We start from the raw sequence: 21,545 nt of genomic DNA, 5'->3' as shown, positions 1-21,545 counted from the left end.
AGCAACTGGTTAACTGCTATCCATATATAAGGGAAATTGGGCAAGAGCCAAAATAAAGGGAACTAGTGAAAGGAGACCGGGTCAGAGGAGGTGTTGGGTGGAAGCCAGGCTAAAGGAGAAAGCCTAAGATGAGATGTATGTTTAGTTACTGTTTTTGAATTACTCAGCTAAGCCCCAGGAAGAGCTGGACTGTAAGTTATTCAGAGCCCTTTCTGTTAGAAATGGAAGAATGAAAATCTATTTAATTAAAAAACCCCACAAACTTAATCTAGGAAAAAAGCTGCTAATGTTTGTAAACAAACTTATAAGATGCGCGTGAGTATAATATTTAAGAATAGGAAAAACATACAAACCCAAGGAATAACTAGCCTTTACCCCCCCAAGTCCATTCCATATTTAAAAAAAAAAAAAAAAGGAAAAAAGTTTTTTTTTCTGGAATATTTCCTTTTCGTCATTATTGACAAGAATTCTTTGTATGATAAATAAAACATAGCATGGTGGATAGGTGGTGCAGGTACTGAGGTTTAAAACTGGTATTACAGAGCAAAAAGGGGTTCTCAGGGAAAGAAACAGTAATGCCAAACCCATACCTTAAATACAATAGTTACACTGTACTTCAAGAAATTTCCCTAAGTGATTGTGTGGGATCTGAAATGTTAGTGACACCTACCAGAGACATGGGTGTTTTAAGCATGGGCCAAGTCATGGCTGGTAAACTTGACTCAGCCTGCAGGACAGCTTCACCTTGCCTGCTCACTGTGACCCAGCAAGGTCTGGTCCCCGCAGCACCATCCCGAGAAGCACAGGACTGGAGCAGAAGACGTGCTCCCTCCATGCGTGATGGGGCTCTGACAGCTGTGAGCAGCTCTTGCATCTGTGTGGCCCCAAGGCAGGTTCCAAAACACGCTTCCATCCCTCACCACGAAAAGGATCAAACCTTCTTCAACAGGGAGTTACGGAATATTTTAGTGCCAGTTGCTGTTACTACTGCTGATTTTGGCCTATATGATGTTAGTTTTGGCTGCATTTCTGTTCTGGATTACGTATAGAACTTTAGATACTTCATTGTCCAAGCTTGGCTATGTACTGATCAGCACATCTTCTGTTCATTTTCACCTTAAAATTGTGTGTTTGTCTGTGTGTATTTGTGCATGTGAACTTGAAAAGATCCCTATACTTCTGGGAGACCACTTCCATGACTTAGGTGGTAAAATCCTTAAGTGGTATTATTTTATGACATTGTCTCTGAGATTGTCTCTTTGGCTTTTCTGGATACTAAGAAAAAATCTTCAGAGACATGTGTAATTAATTTTAATTAGCATTCACATTGGACTGATCTGAAATGGCACGCCTTGATAGAAAATGTTAGTCATTGCTGTTAACTCAGAGCAGATGGTCATTTTTGTTTCTTTAAAATATATGATTTGCAGAGCTTCTAGTAGAGCTTTCTTGTATGAAAAATAGTGCATATATTCAGAGCACCCATTGTGGAACTACAGGTGTCTAAAATGGTAGACTAAGACTAAGGTTGAATAAGCAGCATGTGTACAGTGGAGTTGCAGGTTGAATAAGTAGAGAACATACAGCGGAGTTTCATCCAAGATTATCTTTCCCAATTGTGCATGTATATTTGGAGTATCTGGATTCTGTTATTTTCTCCCTTTTTCACTGTAGGTGACTATTTATGAAACCCATATTCTGTATGATTCCATTTTCAATCAAATAAGAAATATCTAAGAATTGAATCTTTTGTGTTCTTCATGGAATACAATTGGGCTGATTTGCATTTGGTTCCAGATTTTTAATGTTCATTTTAATTCTGCTTGCATCCTAATAAAAAGACCAGAAGTTTACAAAAAACCCCAAACATTTGGATGATAAGCACAGTTGTTTGAAATCTCTGTAAAAGAAGATATTCATTTATCTTTCAGTCTGTGACTAGCTTCACTCGTTTCAGTGCAACTGCTTAAGTTAAATATGGTTTTATGTTCTTTGCAGGACTAAAGTGGCTTATAGGCACAATTCTAAAAATTTCACTAATATTCTTGCTCTGTAATTGCTGTTCTGTCTCCTCCCATATTGGCAAGAGTTAATGCATCTTCATTTAATCTTGGTTTGTATTTTCTATATATATATAAAAAAAAAAATCACATGCACATACAGTACATCTTTTTCTACTGAAATGTTCCACATCCAACTCAGTCTAAAAGCTATATATGCTCATGGTTAATATGTGGATATGTATTAATACATATGCATGCATATTAACTGGGTTTGTAATGTGTCTACAGTGGTTGCCCTTAAGTCTTTCTAGGTTTGTTAGAGATAAATCTTCAACCTTATCTTAGTATTAAGAAATTGCAAGAGATACTATACATCTTGAGGTCTAACAGTTGAGTTTTCTCTGATGGCAAGCAGTTTTTATGTGCTGCCACTGTAAAGAGGAACCTATTGGTATTGCCTCCACTGTGGCAAGCAACTAGAAAGTTCGTTCTTTGTGATTTTCAGTTGTGTGTTATTCACCTGTCGGTCCTGGATTGTATAGTTCTGCTGTTTTATAGGTAATCAAACCTTCCCTATGCAATGTTGACAGCCCAGGCTTCAGGACTAGTGGGACAGGAATCTCAGTAACTCACAGCCGGGCTCAATCTTCAGACTTATTTGGCACTTCTCTGTTTCCTCTTGTACGCTTTCAAATACATTACTCTATTCCTGCATTTTCATGTTAGGATTCTTCTGTGATGGGAGGGGTTAATGAAACACCTATGGACAACGTAAACGTAATTTCTGCATTAGAAAGTTCACTTTGGGCCCTGAAATATATGGGGTAAAGGAATCCAGTATGCTGGAACAAAGATAATAGTGAAGTGAAGAAGTTGTTGGGTAAGCAAACTTACAGCTAGATGTCTGCTGGACTTTCAAGTAATGGGCCTGGTCTAGAAAAGCTATGTCCTGAGTGTGGAACCATTCCGGAATCGGAAGCGACACTTTTAGTCCAATTGTCTGGTCATCTCCAGAAGCAATCATATTGTGGTTTTCTGGAATGCAGTTCTTGAAGTTAGTTTATTTATTTGGAGTATAATAAAACCTGCAGATAACAAATGGTAATCTTTTGTATTTTTTACTCTGGGGAAAAAAAGTAGTGTTATGTTACTTTCCAGTAATGCCGCTATGTTTTCATGTACTATTCAGGATATTAAATCACAATGATGAGACTCTACAGGAGGAACCAGCACAGGTAGATGTGGTATTTGCACACAGCTTCCCTGTTTGTGTGTTCACATTTAAAAAATTTTAAATATTCAAGGGAAATTTTGCACACAAATTGTCCTTCTAGGCATGTTCCCATTTATTGTATCTGTTTTGTTTCTACGGTCCCTTAGATTTAAAGATGCCTGAAAACAAGATTTGTACTATTGAGAGTTCATCTTTTTTGCTTCTTGGTATCCTGTATTATATCATTCTCTTTGATGTATAACATCCCATTTAGCTGCTATAGAAATGACAATGAGAACATGACCTCACTGTATTCCATATGGAGTGGGTAGGTGAGGACTGAGTAGTAACTGTTTCTGTGCTGATATCTTCAGCAATTTTAAAAAGTGGAAGAGAGAACAAAACAGAAAATCTGAATTGTTTTCAAGAACGCTTTTAGAGCTTTCCATGAAACACCAGTGGATTCCTAATGGGTAAAACATGTTAATGTGTTTTTGTAAGATTCCACTAGTAACAGAAAAAGGACACACTCTTTTCAGAAGTTACTTTGGCTTTTTTTCTTTTGAAGTTCCTGTGCCTGTCAGCCTTTCTGGAAGGCAAAGGAGGTCTAGTAGCAAGGAAGCTGATTTGGGAGGCAAGCATCCATTTACCTACCCTACTGTAAGCTTCCTATGAGTTCTGGCTCAGTGTTTATGTCCTTCAGTTCCTCATTTATGCTGTGAAGCTGAAACCTGTGTTCCTTTCTGGTGGTGGGGGGGTAAGATTAGCTACACTAAAATGGTGGACTTCTCAGATACTATAGGGAGAGGGGCCTCAGAGAGCCGGAGACGTCAGTCACTTGGCCATAAGATGTCCCTAGACCTAGGAAAAGTCTTGATACAGAGACAGGAATGCAGGACTGCCAGCTCCCATCTGTTCAAAGCAGTTGGCTAAAATCCCTTTTCCTACAGCTACGCTTGATGTAGCAAGTCACTAAATGCCAAAAAGTTTAATATATAACATGACAGTCCTGAAAAAATGTTTTCACAAGCTGGTGTCATGTTGTTTTGCTCTTGCAGATAAGTGTTTTTGGAACTTCCCTATCGCTGTGTTTTACAGCCTTTATTTGCTCTATTGTTATTTTTAGTCATCTTTTCTGAGAGTACCCTTTTACCATTTCAGCTTCCTATTTCTTCAAAGTTATAGCTGCTTAGTGAACTTAGCCAAAAAACTAATCTCATATAAAGTTTCTCCTAACAATAAATTAAATAATAAATTTTTTTCTCTGACAATTTCATTTTACTTCTCTTTTTATTTTTATTGAGTTCTTTGTTTTGTTCAGTAAATGAACAAAACTTGGAGTTCCACAATATTGCAAATTGAATAAAATTCAAGTGTTTTGTCATCAGTTCAAGAGAACGACATCTGAGGAGACCATCCAGGCTATTATTTGCCTTAAGGCAGGATTAATACATTTGGAGTCAGGGAAGAAAAAGGTTTAACTTTACATTTCTAATCAATAAAAAAATCCACAGAGCTTTCAATCATTCATACTGTCAGTGGCTTTGCCTAAACTGTGGGATCTGACCCTTTAGTGTCTCTTTGACCTTTTAGTGTCTCTTTGTCCCTTTGCGGGCTGGTTTCTCTGGGAAGGAAATGGGGGTGTGCTGCCCTGAGCGGCACTGAAGCAGACTCCAGTGGCATCTCCGATACGGATGCTCGAGGAGTAGTGCAAGCCCGGTGCTGAGCACGCCTGCCTGGCTGCTCAGATGTAGCCGCTGAAATTGGTGAGAATTATGTCACTAACATAAGGAAGTCTGAGTATGTCCTTTATTCTTTGCAGTTTTGAATGCAATCTATAAGCCTGCTAAAAATACCTGATTTCCCTCTATTCAGAAGTGGGTATACTCTGGTTGCCATACTGTGGTTTCACGGCTGATAATTTAATGATTAGGCGTCATGGCTGCTTCATGCTCGGGCATGAACGCTTACTGTTCAATTACAGTTTTTCTGCCTTTTTTTTATCTGCTTCCTAAGACTACCCCTAAAAAGCAAGGCTAGGAGCTGTCTGGTGACATTGTTGGAAAGTGAGAAGCACTTCTGTGAGTGGGAATTTCATCAAGTCGGTTGTATTCCGGCAGTGTGATGGTGAAATCCCACCAGTCCCTGAATGCTGAAGAAATTTGTCTAGGCAGTGATGATAATAGCTTTATTTCCTGGTTCTATATTGTATTCATTTTTTTCCCCCTCAAAATATGTGGCAGAAATGACCTCTGTAGTTGCGTGATGAAACCAAAGGACCCCTTGTCATTGCTGTCTTTGAAAGTGAAATAATCTCCATCAACCTCCCTCCCCACCCCCACTCTCCCTTCTCCGTAGCTTGCTAAGGAAAGAAACAGTCTGGTTGCGATGGAAGATTGATTCTTGTGCAACTGTTAAGATCTAGCAGAATGTGGTTTCCTAACCTTTGTCAGTTAAGCTTGTCACCTTTCCTAAAAAGGCTGTTGGCTGACAAATTTACAGCGATCTGGTCTGTACATAGAATTTGAATTTGGAAACTAATGGCTAAACCGTAAGGGGAAAATCTGTTCTGTTTATTGGAGAATTTGCAAGTACCACCTTCCTACGTATTATGTATTTTTCCTCCTTTCTCTTTTCTTCCATTAGGTGATTCCCTATATTTATCTAATTATATGAATTACCTGCAAGAGGTGTTATTTAATCATATCCTGGTTTTCTTACTGCGACGGCAGACATCAGAAGTTTGTTTTGTTTGTTTAAAATATCTGATTGTCATTGCTTTTTTTCCCCTTTTACTGATGATGTCTAAAAGCTAAAAAGGGTATGTAATGCACTGAAAGGATTTAACATGGGAAAAAGTTGCATCGTTAATTATTTTGATATTTATTGCTTACAGCAGCAGTCACAAGACATGCAGTTTTGTTGGCATGTCTTACATGTTTGTCCTCTGCATCACAACAGCCTTTTCTTCCTAAAAGTGCTCCATTTTGGCAAAAGCTGGAAAATTGATTTTAAGTAGTTTCACGGTGCTTTCAGATGATTATTATTTCCAGAGCTGTGCTGTAGCAGTCTAAGATATTTTTAAGTACTCCATGTAATTATTAAACAAGCACCTGTCCCATAAACTCTGTTGGCCAAAACAATTACCAAGTAATTGCTGATCCCAAAGGATTTTTAATTTAAAATGCTGTGTGCATGATACAGAGTAGTAAAATGCTAGTTTTACAATATGGTGCTCTTTGTTCTAGGAATGTTTACAAGGATTACCGTTTCCTTGAGCTAGCCTGCGACTCCCAGGAGGAGGTGGATAGCTGGAAGGCATCTCTGCTACGAGCCGGTGTCTATCCTGATAAATCCTCAGTAAGTTAAACAGCTCACTAGTTTTCCAGTAGCTGCTATGTTTGAGTCAGAAAAAACAATCGTATCATCTGGGAAAACACAATGTGTGCAGAGATATCTCAAGAAATGGTAGCCTTTTCATTGCACTCTTCTGTGGTAATTTTGAAATATTCATAATGAAATATTTTAAGATCAATTTGTGCGTCAAACCTCAATATTAAAAGCAAAACCAACACAAACCAAACCTTCCAAAATGTTATTAATTGGATCTGTGTAGTAAAAGCATTGAGCAATTTGGGGTTTCCTGAGCTTCGTTGTTTCTATTAATGTCTTCTAAGGTAAAGATGTGCTTTGAAGAGTTTATTCCCTCAAGCTCTGTATTACAGAACTGGCAGAAGCATTCCAGGCAATCATGTATATTTATTTTACTGATTCACTGCATGTTTTTTGTGTATAAAACACATGCTAAACCTTTCCAAAGGCAGTTTTATTCAGCTAATCATCATGTGGAGCAAATTGAACAGGATACAGTAAAAAAGCCTCTATTAATTTAACAGAAAAGACAGAAAGTTGGGAAATGGAATTTGCCCAACTACCATTTCATATTTTTTGGACTTAGTTATTTTGATATGTAATATCAAGTGAAGGTTTGAGGAGATGTATCCAGAGAGAAGGCTGACTAGCAAAAATACCTGTCATTTGAGCTTTTGAAAGTTTCTTTAATGCATGGTTCACCTTTCTTCAGTAAGTCTGCTGGTCGCTAAATTCCTTCAGCGGAAGATCTGTTCTGAGAAATGATGCTTTGATTTTGATGGAATTTGTTCTTCCTGCTTGTTTTCCATGGGAAGGCCAGGTCCCTTGAGTCCAGGGTCTTGTGCTGTCTTCTGTCTCTTCATCTTTCTCTTCCTCATATTTCCCTTATACTTGTGATACCTCCATGGCTTCCAGTATAATTCTGCCTGCATCTCCTCTGGCTGCCATTTATGCCAACAACCCTCAGCTTCCTCTCTTCATACTAAGTTTCAAGGCTACCATCAAAAGATCAATGGGAGAATCCTTGAACTGCTGGATTCTCCAATTATTATAGGAATAAACAGTGATTATGATAATGATGATGATTTTTTAAGAATAGTTCAAATAGAAATTTAGCAGGAGACCTACCAAGTATCTGAGACTTTACCTTCATTAAAAAAAAAAAAAAAAAAAAAAAAAATTGGTGACTCTTCACTATGTTGCTGGTCCCAGTAAATCACTTCCTACCTAAGACCATCAGAAGTCATTTTACAAGGATTAGCTACGAGAGGTTACCTAATTAATTACTAGGAACAAAATACTGTTGGGTTTTAGGTTTGGGTTTGTTTTTTTTTTCTTGCTCAGGTTTTAATAATGATGTCAAAAAGCCTGTTGCTGCCTCTGGTTTAATCTTGTATTCTGTGACATGTTTATCATATTCATATATCTGTTACTTTGTCTTTAAACAAGACAGACTAGTTGGATTTCTAAACTTCTCTTCTGTCTTCCTGTCTCTCCCCTCCCCCTAAAAATATTTTGTATTCAAAATACGTTTATAAAGAATTCTTGTTTTTGTTTAAAGTTGGTCTGTCAAAGGAGTCTTAGATATAAGATGAGAGACTTCCTTGAAAGGCACAAGATGAGAGACTTCCTTGAAAGACAAATGTAGAAGGGAGTCAAAATTCAGTTCTCCTTGGACCTGGAATTATCTTTACATTACAAAAAGAGTGAATATTATTGTTCCAAACCCCTGTAGCTTGAAATTCACCCAGTAGTCTATCAAGCTGTTCAGGAAAGACACTTGATGCTACTCTAGTCTTGCAAAGCACTTTGTTCCTACAGGACTAGAGGTCTAAATGTGGACTGCAAGTCTGCTGTTAAAGTTTTGAATTTTGCAAAGCAAAAGCTCCAAGGCCCAGGGTACCTTAGAAGCTCCAGTGGAGCTTAAATAAAAATCAGCAGCATTTCATTAAAATCCTGTGGATACTCCTCAGTTTCACACCTTCCTCTGACAATATAAAATAGTTTTAGAGACACCCCCCCAGTCTTTTATTCTCCTTCAAAGATTTAGAGACCGTGTTTTTATGTAAGAGAGACTGCCAGGAAATGACAGCAACTTGCGTTTACTTCAGTAGTTCCCCACAGCTTTGCGATCCCAGAGTGAAAAGGCAAAGAGGTACCCAAGCCCCTTCACAAACTGACCTTCTCGCTCTTTTTCATGTGCGAGTCACAGCTGGTAACTTTGAGTATCCAAGGCTTTGGCACCAGAAGCAGAAAAATTGCTGCTTAGAAATGAAAAATAGATTAATAGTGCTGTAAACCTGGAATATTGCAGTGGTGAAGCTGGCCTGCTTTCTGTAACTGCCAGAGCAGTGCGCGCAGCCTGGAATTTGAAAGCTAAGCTGTGTGCTTTCATTAACAGTTCTGCTGCTCGCGTACAAGGTTGCCGATGTAAAACCCAACGCAGTTGTGCCTAGCTGGGTTCCTTCTGCAGTGGCAGGAAAAGTAGGAATTTGTCACTGAATTGAAGAGATTTGTTCTGAATTCTCACCAGGGGCAAATGTCTCAACTAAAAATACTAATTCTTCTTTTGTTTTTTTTTTGTAGTGCTACTTAAAATTGTGTGATTACAGTGGTAATGGGGCTTAGTACTTACTGCCACTGATATGAAATCTCTATTACTAATTTAATCCTGTAAGCTAAGTCCAAGGTTGTTGATTTTTAATTTTTCTTTTTGCCTAAACAAATCTCATTAATATATTAAAAATTAAAGGCCAGATATCACCCCATTCCTCCATTTCCTCGCTTCGTTTTGCCTGCCTTCCCTGGCCCTCTGCACATGGGGATGCACACTCACGTTCATATAGTCACTCTCTTGTTAACTATCTTTAATCACCCCTCAACGTTGCTCTATGAGCCCCCAAATTCTTTTGCAGTTTGCCAAGTCACCTCTTTCCCCCAGGACATGTGCTTTTGTCAGGACGTGGGCTTTGACAGCCACCCAGATAGCAATGAATCAGTGTTTTTATTTTTCCAACCCATATGCAAGTCAGCTTGCTTGATATAAATCACACTGTGGCCAATTCACTTTGAAACGGGATATCCATTTACCAGCTGACTTTACTGCTGGGTTTCTGGACTGATGCATCCAAAAACCTCCTTTTTTAAAAAATGACTACAACTTTGTGACTAACCTTTCCAGACTATATTTCTCAACTGTAGGCTGGTGTTTATTTTGGCTGACTTCCCACTGTGTAATATACACTGTTCATGCCAGCTCATGGCAAAACTCACAATTAAAAAAAAATAATAGCACAGAAGTTTGTCGTAACTTGCTCTGCACGCTTTACCTTGCTAGTACCATCCATTCCTTTTCCCCTCCCCTTTATGCCATCTCTTCCTTATTTTTATTACTAATGTAAAAGTTCAATATTTGCTTTTTTAAAAGCATTGGATCGTGAAACTTTCCATTCATTGGCATGTCGTAGGGAGTGGCTGTCATGCAAAAGTGAGCAGACATGTTTAGTGGGTTGCTTTGCGTATTGGAAGTTCAGTATTACCAACACATGAAAATCCCTCTGGCTTCTGTCCCATCCCTAGATCATTTCAGGCCTCATTTTCTCCCTTGTGTTAGTGTCCACTGACTTCCCAGGAGCTGCTCCTGATTTACACTGAAGGAAGCAGAAGTGGAATCAGAATGTTTGTGTAGAGAGGAAATTTTGAAAAACAGTATGAATTTACAACTTTGCCGAACATATTAAATCCTTTGCGAATGTCCTGTGCTCCCCTGGAAGCTGTCTAACTAAAGGATTCAGTGAATGTTCTTTGAGTCAGTTCCTCATTTGGTTTGAGCTGTTTCCAGAACTGTACAAGTTAGACTGAATGCATGTAAAATAAATGTATCTAATATTTCTTTTTCTTCCCTCTTTCCTCCTTGCTGCATCCTGCAAAGGGGAACAACAGAGTAAGTTGTTTGTCCTTTTACAAAATCCTTTCGTATCCTGTCTGAAGGGTTTTGTCAGGAAAATCGGTTTCTCTTTTGGTTCACACAACTATTGCCTGCATGTTCTTAACAGCGAACTCCTATTAAAAATGTGGGTGCAAAAGTGTCTTCTAGAAAACTATTAATGGCTCTGTTTTAATTTTGGGGAAGGAGATGTGTTAAGTGTTGCTGAGTGTTATTTTTTAAGGCGGTTCAGTAAGAATGATACTATAAAACAATATTGGGACCAAAGATTATAAAGGTATAGTAATAAAGACCTTTTGAGGAAAGGTTACTACAGTCTGATGAAACTCATTACAGCTGGCTTTTTTGACCATACATCAAAGCTTGTATTAATGGGCAGTTATAAAAACCCAGCACTAAAGTCTTAAATAACAGATTTGCTGGCGTTGTTGGCTAAGCTGAACTAGATCAGTGTACTGGCTTTGAAGGTGCCTTAAAATGGATGGAGGAGGGTGGGGTCAACATTTGACTTGGCTTCTAGACCCTTGATGTGTTCCAGCTGGACAGCAGCAGAAGGGTGTGGGGTGTGGAGAGGGAGAACTGAAATATGCATGGTAGGTTTTTTTGAAAGTAAGCAGCATGTAAAAAGACAGTTTTGCTGATGTTGGTCTGATAAACTAATAATCAAGCAGTTCCCAGGGTTAGCACTTTTTTATGCCATTTTTACTGAGCTTAAGAATGGAAATTGCACATCTTACACTTTGGAATATGATGCAGAGAGAGTTTGTCATACCACGGAAAGAAGTTATACAGCTTTTGTGCTTTGCTTTTTTTTCCCCCTTCCTGTTTTGGTATATTAACCCTTAGGAAGATGTATCTGGAGCATCAAAAGATGCTTCATAGCAAATGTTGAAAGTAGCCCCTGAAATATTGCCTGTAGCATCTCATTGTGAGCTTGAAGCATTTCTGGGGTATTTGGGAAAGACCCAGGTGGGTTTTAAATGTTCTGAAGGTTGGGGAATTTTGTCTGCTTTTAATTTTTGTGTTTTTAACCAGTTTTTGATGACTTCTGTCTCCGTAGTAGCTGGGCTCAGAAGCACCAAAAATCTGTTTTGTTGGCCTGCCTGAGAAAAGGGGCTCTTAGTGTTGGGTGCAGAGGGGTTAAGAGAAGTGGTGTATTGACGGCATGGAGAGAGGGACTTTACATAGGAGGTGGTGTGAAATGTAAATGTTAACTGTGTACACTAAAATGTCAAGGTAATGTTTATAATGATTCTTTACGATATGCTGACTTAAGGCTTTGCTGCTGCAGTGGATGCTGATCTGATCTCCAGAGGAGAGATGTTAGACTGTAGATGCTCTGTCAAAGGAAATGATGATAGATGGGGCACCAAAGAGCTCTTGGGGCTGGCAGAAACAGAGTCTGGAGGTCAGGAATTGCATAGACCAGCTTTGTTCTCCAGAGACCTGAGCTATGGGGCACCCCAGGGAGGTCAGGACCAGTAGAATCTGACATATAGTTAGTTGCTAGCATAAGGCAGGATACCCATAAGCAAGTATAGGAGAAACCTGTGAGATGTGAGGATTGGTGGAGCTGTTAGCTCTCCTTTCACACTGAGTAAAGGGCAATTCTTGCTGTAGGTTCAGAAACGTTTTCCTGCTGGCCTGGGCTGTCAGCCAGAAGGTAACTCCAAAAGAAAACTGCAAGAATCCAGAAAACCATCCTGATCTTTCTCTTGGACCCTGTTCCTTGTAAGGATTCTTGTATCCTCATCTGTGTCCCCCCCTTCTCTTTCACACAGGTCATTCATGCTGGATTCTGGAGGTTACATTATCCCAATTAGATAGAAATAATTTGCAGCTGCCTGCAGGGGCTCAAGCCCCACAAACATCTTGAGATTTCTGCACCTAGTGGCATGGAAAATGAAATGGGTAAACCTGCGAGGTGACGAAAGTTTCTGAGAAGGGGTCGGGGAAGTGAAGAACGGCAGATTGAGGATGATGATGGTTTCTCAAAGCTTCTTATGCAGCTTTATGCTGCAAAGCTGCATAATCCTTCCTTACTATCCTGATACAGATTTACTGGGTAGCTAGCAGAGCTGTAACCCTCCTACTAGTGCTGCCCAGTGTGGCATTCATACTGTGGATCATGTCGTATGTACATATGTAAAGATCCCATACCCACCCACCCATTCAGATTGTGGCTGCTTTTATACCTCTGCATTTAGCTTTGCACTCTTACATTTACAAAAGTAAAAATAAACATCGGAGTAATGAGTTCCTAAGAAAAAGGGGGGGAAGTGAAGTGAAGAGGGTTTATAATCGTCAGCGGGCTACTAATCATTTTTATTTTTACTTTTTATTATTGCACAATCATCAATGTAAGTGAGATTTCTCACGTGGTTAAAGATAAATATATCTTCAAAAGCTTTGTTAGATAAAATCTGTAAAAGGGTCGTGTAGAATGAGGTAATGGAGACCTACCTCATTCAGCAAGCACATGTTGGCAAGCCACATCTTACTAATATTAAAACTGAACTCCAGAGGAAGAGTGGAGCATTGTGCAGAATTGCGCAGAGCATTGTAGCTTCAGTCCAGGTACTGAAGACAGAGGAGCTGATTGCTTCTGAGTGTTGTAATCCACCACTGAATTTGCTTCCTCCCCTGTGCATCTTCAGCACCCTCATTTAAAAAAACAAAAAAAAAATCCCCCCAAAATAGCCCTCTAGAGCCTGCTGTTTGAAAACAACAGCAAAACCTGTAACATTCTCATGAAGCCCATCTTCAGTATGCTTCGAACATTGTTAGGTTAAAAGATTAGATAGATACTGTGTCCTTATGAAATTTTGATTCCAAATCTCTAGGTACTCAAGCAGTAAAACAGCAACAAAGAAAAAAACCCCAAAACTCCAAAGTGGCACTTACTAATATAAAAAATTCACCTTTCCTTTGTCATCCTTAAGCCCTGAGTTAGCCAATCATTTCTGCTTAATTTGAAGGATCAAACACTTTAATGCTGAGCTCAGGCTTGAGAAAATTCAACTTTGAAAATAAAAATCTGATTAAATTTTTGTGGATAAAGTGACTACAGAGTTCTTATCTTCTAATTATTTTGCATTACTGTGCTTGCTGATACCCTTTACAAAATACGTAGAACTGAAATATATCAATCCTATATTCGCATCGCAGTTAGTGGAGTTGTCATAGTGCAGATAATACTGCGCATGTGAACATTCACTGAATGTAAAGTCAGTTAGTGTAATTTACTTTGAATTTTCTCTCGGGAAAAACAGAATTCCCTTCGAAAGGAGAAGGAACATACTCTCCCTGCCAGGTCAGCTTGCATGTTATTCCTTTAAAATACCTCTTGGTGACATATTAATTGCTTAGTTTCAAGTTTATCTTTTTTTCTTTCTTTTTTTTTTTTTTGGGGGGGGGGGGGAGTGTAGTTTTACTAAACTGAGATTCCAGATCAGCTACTTCATTAAGAAGACCAGATGTCCTATTGTCTTCTGAGACAGTCCTGGAAAATGGGAACTTATTGAAGTCAGGATACTCGTTCTACCTACGTATATGACAACAGCTTTCTTAGTTCATCTATTTCATGATTGGCTATTGACATGCAAATGCAGATATAGTGCCAGAAGCCATATGTATCTTTGCATTGTAATAAGGCTCTGATGCTTTCTTTTTCAAATTCAGCCATGTTTCTGAAGGGTCTTCAATTACCTCCCAGACATAAACTCTGACTCAGCCAGTTACTAGCTGTGGTGATGCTCTACGAGTGCCCCAGCCAGATTCAAACTGAAAGTAAGTGGTTCTGCTCTGGGATTGTTAAAGTCCATGTTCAAGCTAAGTTCCTAAATTAGAAAAAGTAAAGACTCGTTTGGGTTTGTTGCATAGCAGTAAGTTGAAAAGCAAACTGTGCTGATATGTCAGAGGGTAAAACGGTGTGGGCAGAAGTGTGCATTTACTGGTTTTACTTTTTTTTTCTTTTTTTTTTTTTAAACTAATATATTTAAGAAAAGGAAGGCATTGAATTCTAGGAAAAGAAGAATCCACTTCAGTTATGACTAAAACTGGCTTCAGGCCAACTAGGTTTAAAAATAACTTTTAAATGAAGACGTGTTAAATTATTTTTTTAAGTGGAAAAATGCCATAATTTTATAGACAGTGTTTCAGTCATTGCTTCGAACAGATGAATTGAATTTTACAATGAAGTCACGGTGTAAAGGAGCAGACCAAGCGAGTGAGTGTGCATGCACACACAGGCTGGGTCAAAAGCAGTCTAAAATACAGGGAGGAAATGAAATGGCAGACTTTTTCAGTCCCTTTCTTGCTGCCTCACTGTTTCAAGGCTGTGAAAACATGTTTCAGATAAAAAACTATCTTCTTGTTCTCCTAAATATTTACTAGTTCAAACAAAAACTAGATGCAACCTCGTTCCCCCGATGTTCCCCGAGAAACAGAGCAGCCCTGGTTTATATTCTTGTAAGAGTAAAATAATTGCTGGCACGAGAGAGTTAAAAATGTACAGGGAAAAAGAGATTCATAGTATTGCATCAGTTGCACTGACTGTAACAAGATGCAGGCTAACGGACTGAATGATTTCAAAACCAGTCCCGGCGAAGCTGGTAACTGCCTATCAGGGGTCGGGGGTTCAATAGCTGCCACAGGGTTTTACATTTCTGCTATTAAATGGGACTGCTGACATTAAGTAAACTCCAGGAAATTTAGAAATCAGCAAACATTTTTTATTTCTGTAATGTATTCATGGTGGGCTCTTTACTGCGCTTTTGGCAAGGCATCTGCATATTGAAAATATTTTTTAATTCTTCATTCTTTATGGTGCAGCTAATTTTTGCACCACTTCCGCTCTGATGAAGGATTTCATTGAAGCTCTACAGAAAGGTGAAAACTCTCTGGCTGCGAAGTTTCAGATCTTGGAGCACGAGTGTCAGCCTTATTCTGGACATAAAGTGAGATTTGCCCTGGGGAAGGCAGTGAAGGCGGCCAGCCTCTAAGGATGCCTTCCCAGCCCTGGTCAATGAGCGCTGAGAGTGGGCTGGCGGAGAGGAAGGTGCTTCTGGACTGTGCTGCACCAACCTCTGCCACAAAGGTCCTTTGGACTCCAGGCTGATACCTGCAGCTGGAGTCCCTGTGTCTACAGGTCTCAGAATAGCTGCAGTCAGGAAGGTCTGATTGCCCCTTTAGTGCAACAGTATGGGGTCACCCATGCGGGGGACCGAACAGAAGGGGAAACACACTCACAAGTATCACAAGACTTTGGGACAATCCTAAAATATCTTCCTTGTCTTCCAAGTCAGTAATTGCACAAAAACCTACTCCCGAGTAGTAATTGGGAGTAAATAAAAATTTGAAAGTTTTTTTTCTGCCAAAAATGTCAGCAGGCTCACCCTTCCATAGCATTTACAGTGTAACAGGAAATGTAGTCATTGGACGTGAGGGTGGAGGGCAGCTGGTGAACGGCCAGATACTTCTTTTTTCTCGTTTACAGGGGAAAACAAGATGATCAGGAGAAACTGAATGCTCCTTTCCCTGACTCCGTTTTGGACAAAACCTAAGATATGCAATGTCTAGTCTGATACATAGTTCATTCTGGATTTCTTTAACCTTTCCTACCGATCTTTTTTTGTGAAGATAGGTTTATAATTACTTTCCATATGCCGAGTCAGACTCAAGTCCCATGTTCTGCATGTAAAATCCCCCGTTCTGGAGCTGCATTCTCCACTCATGTAACTCTCCTTCCATGATGTCATGTGTTCCTGTTCTGTGATCACTCCTCAGCTCCTGTCCCACCTGTTTCCCAGATCTATTGTGGCCTTTGATTGACTGATGTCTTCCTGTCCCTCTCTGTTGTATTGTATGATACTTGATATATCGAGTGTGCTGATTTTGGAGAATTGGGATTTCCCACTAGGAAGAGCTGGCTATGGACATTTTGTGGTGTTTGATCAGTGGGATTCTTTGGTGACTTTCATACCATTGTTCCTAAACCCCCTGTTCCTGCAGTTGAGAAACAAGTGGTCTTGCTCTGTTTCCTTCACATTCTTTCTCTTTTAAACTCAACCTCTGCTTTTGCTCTTTTATAATCAAGTTATTTGTAATTCAGAGAGAGAATTATATGTCATTGAACATGCTACTAAGTTCAAATAATGTATGTTAAATTATTTGGGTAGCTATAAGCTCTGTGGTAGGTAGATACAAAATTACCATGAGCTGTTATGTTACACAAGGTGTCAGGCCCATATCGGACCCTTTAAATAGAAGATATTAAAAATTTACAGTCACATTTGTTGTACATTATTATCTTGACCTGTTCAATAGTTGGGGTGGCAGCATACCTAAGGGCATTTAGGGAAATCAACTAAAGAAACTAACCCAGAGCATGGAAGATAAAGTCCATGAACAAAATTAGTCTTATGCAATGTAATTTGGTGTTCAGTTGTAGTTTCGTGGTTTAAAACTCTGCTTGATTTGTAGACCTAGATATTTTCCAGTGGAAGCAGGAACCTCCATATAATGAATAGAAGCCTTTCCAGTCACAGGTCAGTTGTCCCTAGCTGTGTTCTGCAGACACTGTGTACAAGTAGTCTGTAGTTGCTCAGGACCATGGTCTGGAAACAACTGCTGTACCATAGTTCTAAATTATAGTTATTAAAGGTTATCTGGCTGATTCAGATAGCAAATTCTCAGAAGCACTGCGAGTGAGATTGTCCTTCGCTCTGCTGTGAGGGCAGCGAACAAAACGGCAGAGGCCACCCTTTTCACCACTTTTGCAGATGCATACAGTCAGGCATCCTCAAATAGCTCAACCTCTCTTTCACATCACCTGTGACCCAAAATGTGGCTGCAAACACTCAAGAGATGTGAAGTTTTCGTGCCAGCTCTGTGCACCAAGGAGCTCTATGGGCATAGTTCCTTGCTGTTCCTCAGCTGTGGACTTTGATGTAGGTAATGGTCTGACTCTATGAACAATGACACCAGCAGGCAGCCTCAAGTGTGTCAGTGTCTAGAGCTGTGAGATTATACATGAACCAGAGTTGGTATATTTATATGTGGGCCAATGTATGTCTCTGTATGTATGTACAAGTAATCAATGTCCTATGCAAAGGTAAATTCTTACCCTCATTTGTAGGGCTCCTTTACTTCTAGAGCAATGGCTTCTGGTTAAGGGCTCACTGCTGATTAAAATGTTAAAGCTAAGGCTAACAGTGAGAACAAAATACAGCATTGTCTGCAGTCCTTGACACCATCTGTGTTGCCCTTGGTATGGTGAAAATCAAGGCTCTTGCTTTAGGAAGCTTGTCCTTCACTTGTCTTCAATAGTTTGAAAACATTAACTCTCTATCTGTGCTCTTTGTTATATGCTGCTCTGCAGAAAATACCCCTTAACCTGAGTGAATGCATATGCTCAGAAATGGTTTAATTGCAACCAATCTAGGTCATGGAAAGGCTGGAAGATGGGCATGGTGAAGTCAATGTTATCAACTTCCAGAGAGTTAGAATTTCACCCGTTGTGAGTGGGTGTGTTGTCCTTAGTGCTGTATGTTTTTAGGGGACTGTTGTTTTTTTCCATGCTTTCTGTAGTCTGATTGGTGTTCTGTTAAAATAAAGTTCTCCTTTCCTAGAACCAGTCCTGGCATTGTCTGATTGGGGCTGTGATTTCTGCCCCATGTCGTATTTCTTTTATTTAGTTCCATCTTATTTGTACAGTTTCTTTTGTAAGCCACAGCATGATGCCTTTCCAGCAGCTGTTTTTAATATTGTGAATAGATACTATTTGTCTAGAAGCTGCAGTTGTGGACCAGGATCCCATTTTACAAACTTAGAGTAAAAACATCATTCTTTGCAGTCAAAGAATGACATGAGAGAATCGATGGATAATTATGGACCAGTGTCCTGTCTGTGTTTTTTGTTAAAGGTTCGTCACTAGCCTTTGAGTGCCTCTGGAAACAGAGGGTCTTGAGGCAAACTATGTGTTTGTCACTGGTCTGACTAGCAGAGGACATGGGATTTAGGATTATTTTGTTACTAATGAATTCTATAAAGCGGGAGCATGATTTCTTTCACAGGAGTTCTCTCTTCAAGCCTGAGAAGGCAGTATAACGAGTGGTTTGGAGTGGGTTTGACAAGATGTCTTCATCTTCGTTATTTAACAATGCCTCACTCCAACGTCTTTTGAGTATGCAGTGATTTCTTTCTGCCTGTCTTTTAAGAACAAGTGGTGATTAATCCTCCTGTTCTGCTTATTTACCAGACTCTCTTCAATTCATCTCTAAAATTTGACAGTAGTTTATTTGAGTGTCTGTCCTTACCTGGTGGAAGCATCTCAGCTTCAAGTATGATTGGAAATTTGCTCAAGTGCTTTTTGTTGGGTCAGTTGTTCAAGTGATTTAAAATCAGTAATCCTTGTGAAGTAGCCTAGATGTAAGCATACATATGAAGTTCTCCATCCTTTTGTTTCAAAGGATTTTATCCAAGACAGAGTGTGTGTGTGTTTTCAAAGAACCCTGGTGTCTTTGCTCAGGTACGCTGAATGGGTTTCCTTTAGTGTATACAAGTATCAACATTTTTCCCATCAAAATTCAGATCTTTTCTGATGGGATCCCACTAGGGAATTGCATGTATTTCTAGGGAACTGTGTCTAGAATAATCTGTGATTATTCCTTCCAAGTCTGGATCTCTTGACTGTAGACTACTTCACTCTCCCTTCGTAGACAGTGGGTCCTTGGAAGCAGAAGCTCAGCTGTCCTGAGTGCCAGGTTCCTAGGTAATTGTCTATGGGCAACATGACAGTAAAGCAAGGGACCTCAAATTTGCAATGGAGTACTTAAATACACATCTTTTCTATGGTAAGGCTCAGGAATGTTGCCATTCCATGAAAGATAAAAGGATGCAGCACTTCTCAGTGTGACCTGTTCCTCTTTTGTGCATTGCCGGGTTTTCAGGCAAAGTAATTCCTGCCTATGCTCTTTCTAGTTGAATCTTCCATTTTGGATGTTGGAATGGTTTACTTGGCCTAAAAGATGCTCCTGTTTTAAAGCAGTTACTTATATCTTACTTGCAGCTGCATTTTTTTTCTGTGCGAAGCCCTTGCTTCTTCAGTATTGGTGGCCTTTAGGCTGCTCTTTCATAGCTTTTTATAAAATATATTTCATTATATATGGAAGAATATTAAGCTATCTACCAGAGTTTACAGACATAGTCACAAATACCTGAAAGATTGTCACAAATACCCTGTTCCTTCCAAATTCAACCGCCAACTGCCAATGGAAAATTACAGTTCAAGTATCAGTGATGCTACCTCTTTTGTTGCTGAGCATTTTGGTAAAAACACTGCTTTACTATGGTAACTCCACAATCCCTTGGGAATGACTCTTCAATGCTTCCAACCTTCAGTTTTTTTCTTGACAAGTTTCTGGCTATATCCTGGAAAATTTCTGGAGTCTGCTATGGATCTACAGCAGCTGAAAATACGGGGAGCAGCATAAACTAAAACACGTTATGTTCGGTATGAAAAGGAGTAACTTTGGGCAAGGGAGGTTTCCAGTGCAGATTAAAATGTCCGCATTCACACTTAAGAAGCTAAAAACTCATTAGAGAGCGAGGTAAAATTACTAAGAAGTTGCTACAAAGTTTCCACTCTGTCCTCCTGGACATCCGCAAAAACTAAACGGCTTTGCTACAGAACATACCTTCTGCTTGACACAGAATGCTTTTGTTAATATTCCTACCTGGAATCTCCAACAGTAGAGTTTTTTAGTCAGTCCAAGTTCAGGCGTCACGGTGTTCAGATCTGGTCATTTGTTTGGAAACCACTGTAATTTCTCTTATTTTTATGAACTTACTTTACTGAGTTTAAAGTCTCTTTGCTAGAAGATATGCTTAAAAACACACAACATGCTTCCAAAATGTTGTGCTAATTAAAAAAAAAAAAAAAAAGAAAGAAAATGAAAGAAAAAAAACCCCTCATAGCCAAAGAAGTTACACATTGCAAGTTCTATCCATCCCTTCTTTGGATAGAGTACTATTTCTTGCACAGCCTGCTGTGTGTCTGATAACATATTCCAGAGAGGCTGTGCATGCAGCCAGATTTTCATTCAGTTTCTTTGGGTGTAGTACAGCAGGATATTTGAATCCGTAACGTTTAGTTACAAAAGATGCAGAATGTATTGAAATCCAGGCATTTATATATCTTGAGAGTACGACTGCATGTAGTCAACAGAGAAGCACTCTCCCATGCTGTAACAAAAGGCATTCTTTTCACATTTCTTCCCAGTTTGCATTAGACATGTCATACAAGAGCTAGAATATGAGGCAGACTTTGCAAGCAGCCACGGCAGTTCTTACTGTTTTTTGGGTTTCCCAAAGAGAACTGTGCTCAGTAGGTTGTTCTGCTGCCAAAGGTTTTATCATGTGGACGAAGTATCGTAACGGAACAGACAACACCATCTTCATGTGTTTTTAGACATGTTATTTACTGGGGTTTCCCTGAAGAAAGCTTAGGGATTTTTTCCTTATGAGTCACTAACCAAGTGATTGTTTTTATATAAACTTTCCTTCAGCTGGATAGAGTTGGAACACAGTGTCTTCTGCTCCTTCTGGGGTCTGACTTTTCTCTTAATTTCTTTTAATAGTTGTTCCTGCAGCCAACAGGATGGTTCGAACCTCATGGCCTTCCCCCACACCCTCTCTGAGTTCCAGTCTTGAAAATCACTGGTCTAGCCAGCAGAAGTGCTGGTGGCAATCACTATTTGTGTGTAATTCCACTTTTCAGCTTTCTACCTTGTGGTGCTTTTTCAACTCTGCACCTTACTTGCGGCTTAGGGAGAATGTGCTGTTGACATTAGCCAAACTGGAGTTTGCATGTGCTGAAATTAAAACAAAAAGTTGATACTTGATTTCAGCGGCATAAAGGTTAAAATCTGTAAAGTACTGTGTTTCCATAATAGAAATCACTAAAGCTGGAGAGACACACGCCTTCTCTTACATACCCCTGAATCCTTTC

The 21,545-nt window shown here is 39.4% G+C and overlaps 1 protein-coding gene across 1 annotated transcript in view; it reads left to right on the top strand.

Moving 5' to 3' along the window:
* DNM3 (dynamin 3) overlaps nucleotides 1-21,545 on the top strand; it is a 153,456-nt gene that overhangs the window by 105,852 nt on the left and 26,059 nt on the right. The window contains exons 17-18 of the mRNA XM_009320706.1: nucleotides 6,465-6,576; nucleotides 10,520-10,531. Coding sequence (XP_009318981.1) covers nucleotides 6,465-6,576; nucleotides 10,520-10,531 — 124 coding nt within the window. The remainder of the gene's footprint in view (nucleotides 1-6,464; nucleotides 6,577-10,519; nucleotides 10,532-21,545) is intronic.

This window comes from Pygoscelis adeliae, unplaced genomic scaffold, assembly GCF_000699105.1.
Source record: "Pygoscelis adeliae isolate BGI_AS28 unplaced genomic scaffold, ASM69910v1 Scaffold402, whole genome shotgun sequence".
In the NCBI taxonomy this organism is placed as follows: Eukaryota; Metazoa; Chordata; class Aves; order Sphenisciformes; family Spheniscidae; genus Pygoscelis; species Pygoscelis adeliae.
The sequence above is the reverse complement of the archived record's forward strand: the minus strand, read 5'-3'. Positions and strand labels throughout refer to the sequence as shown.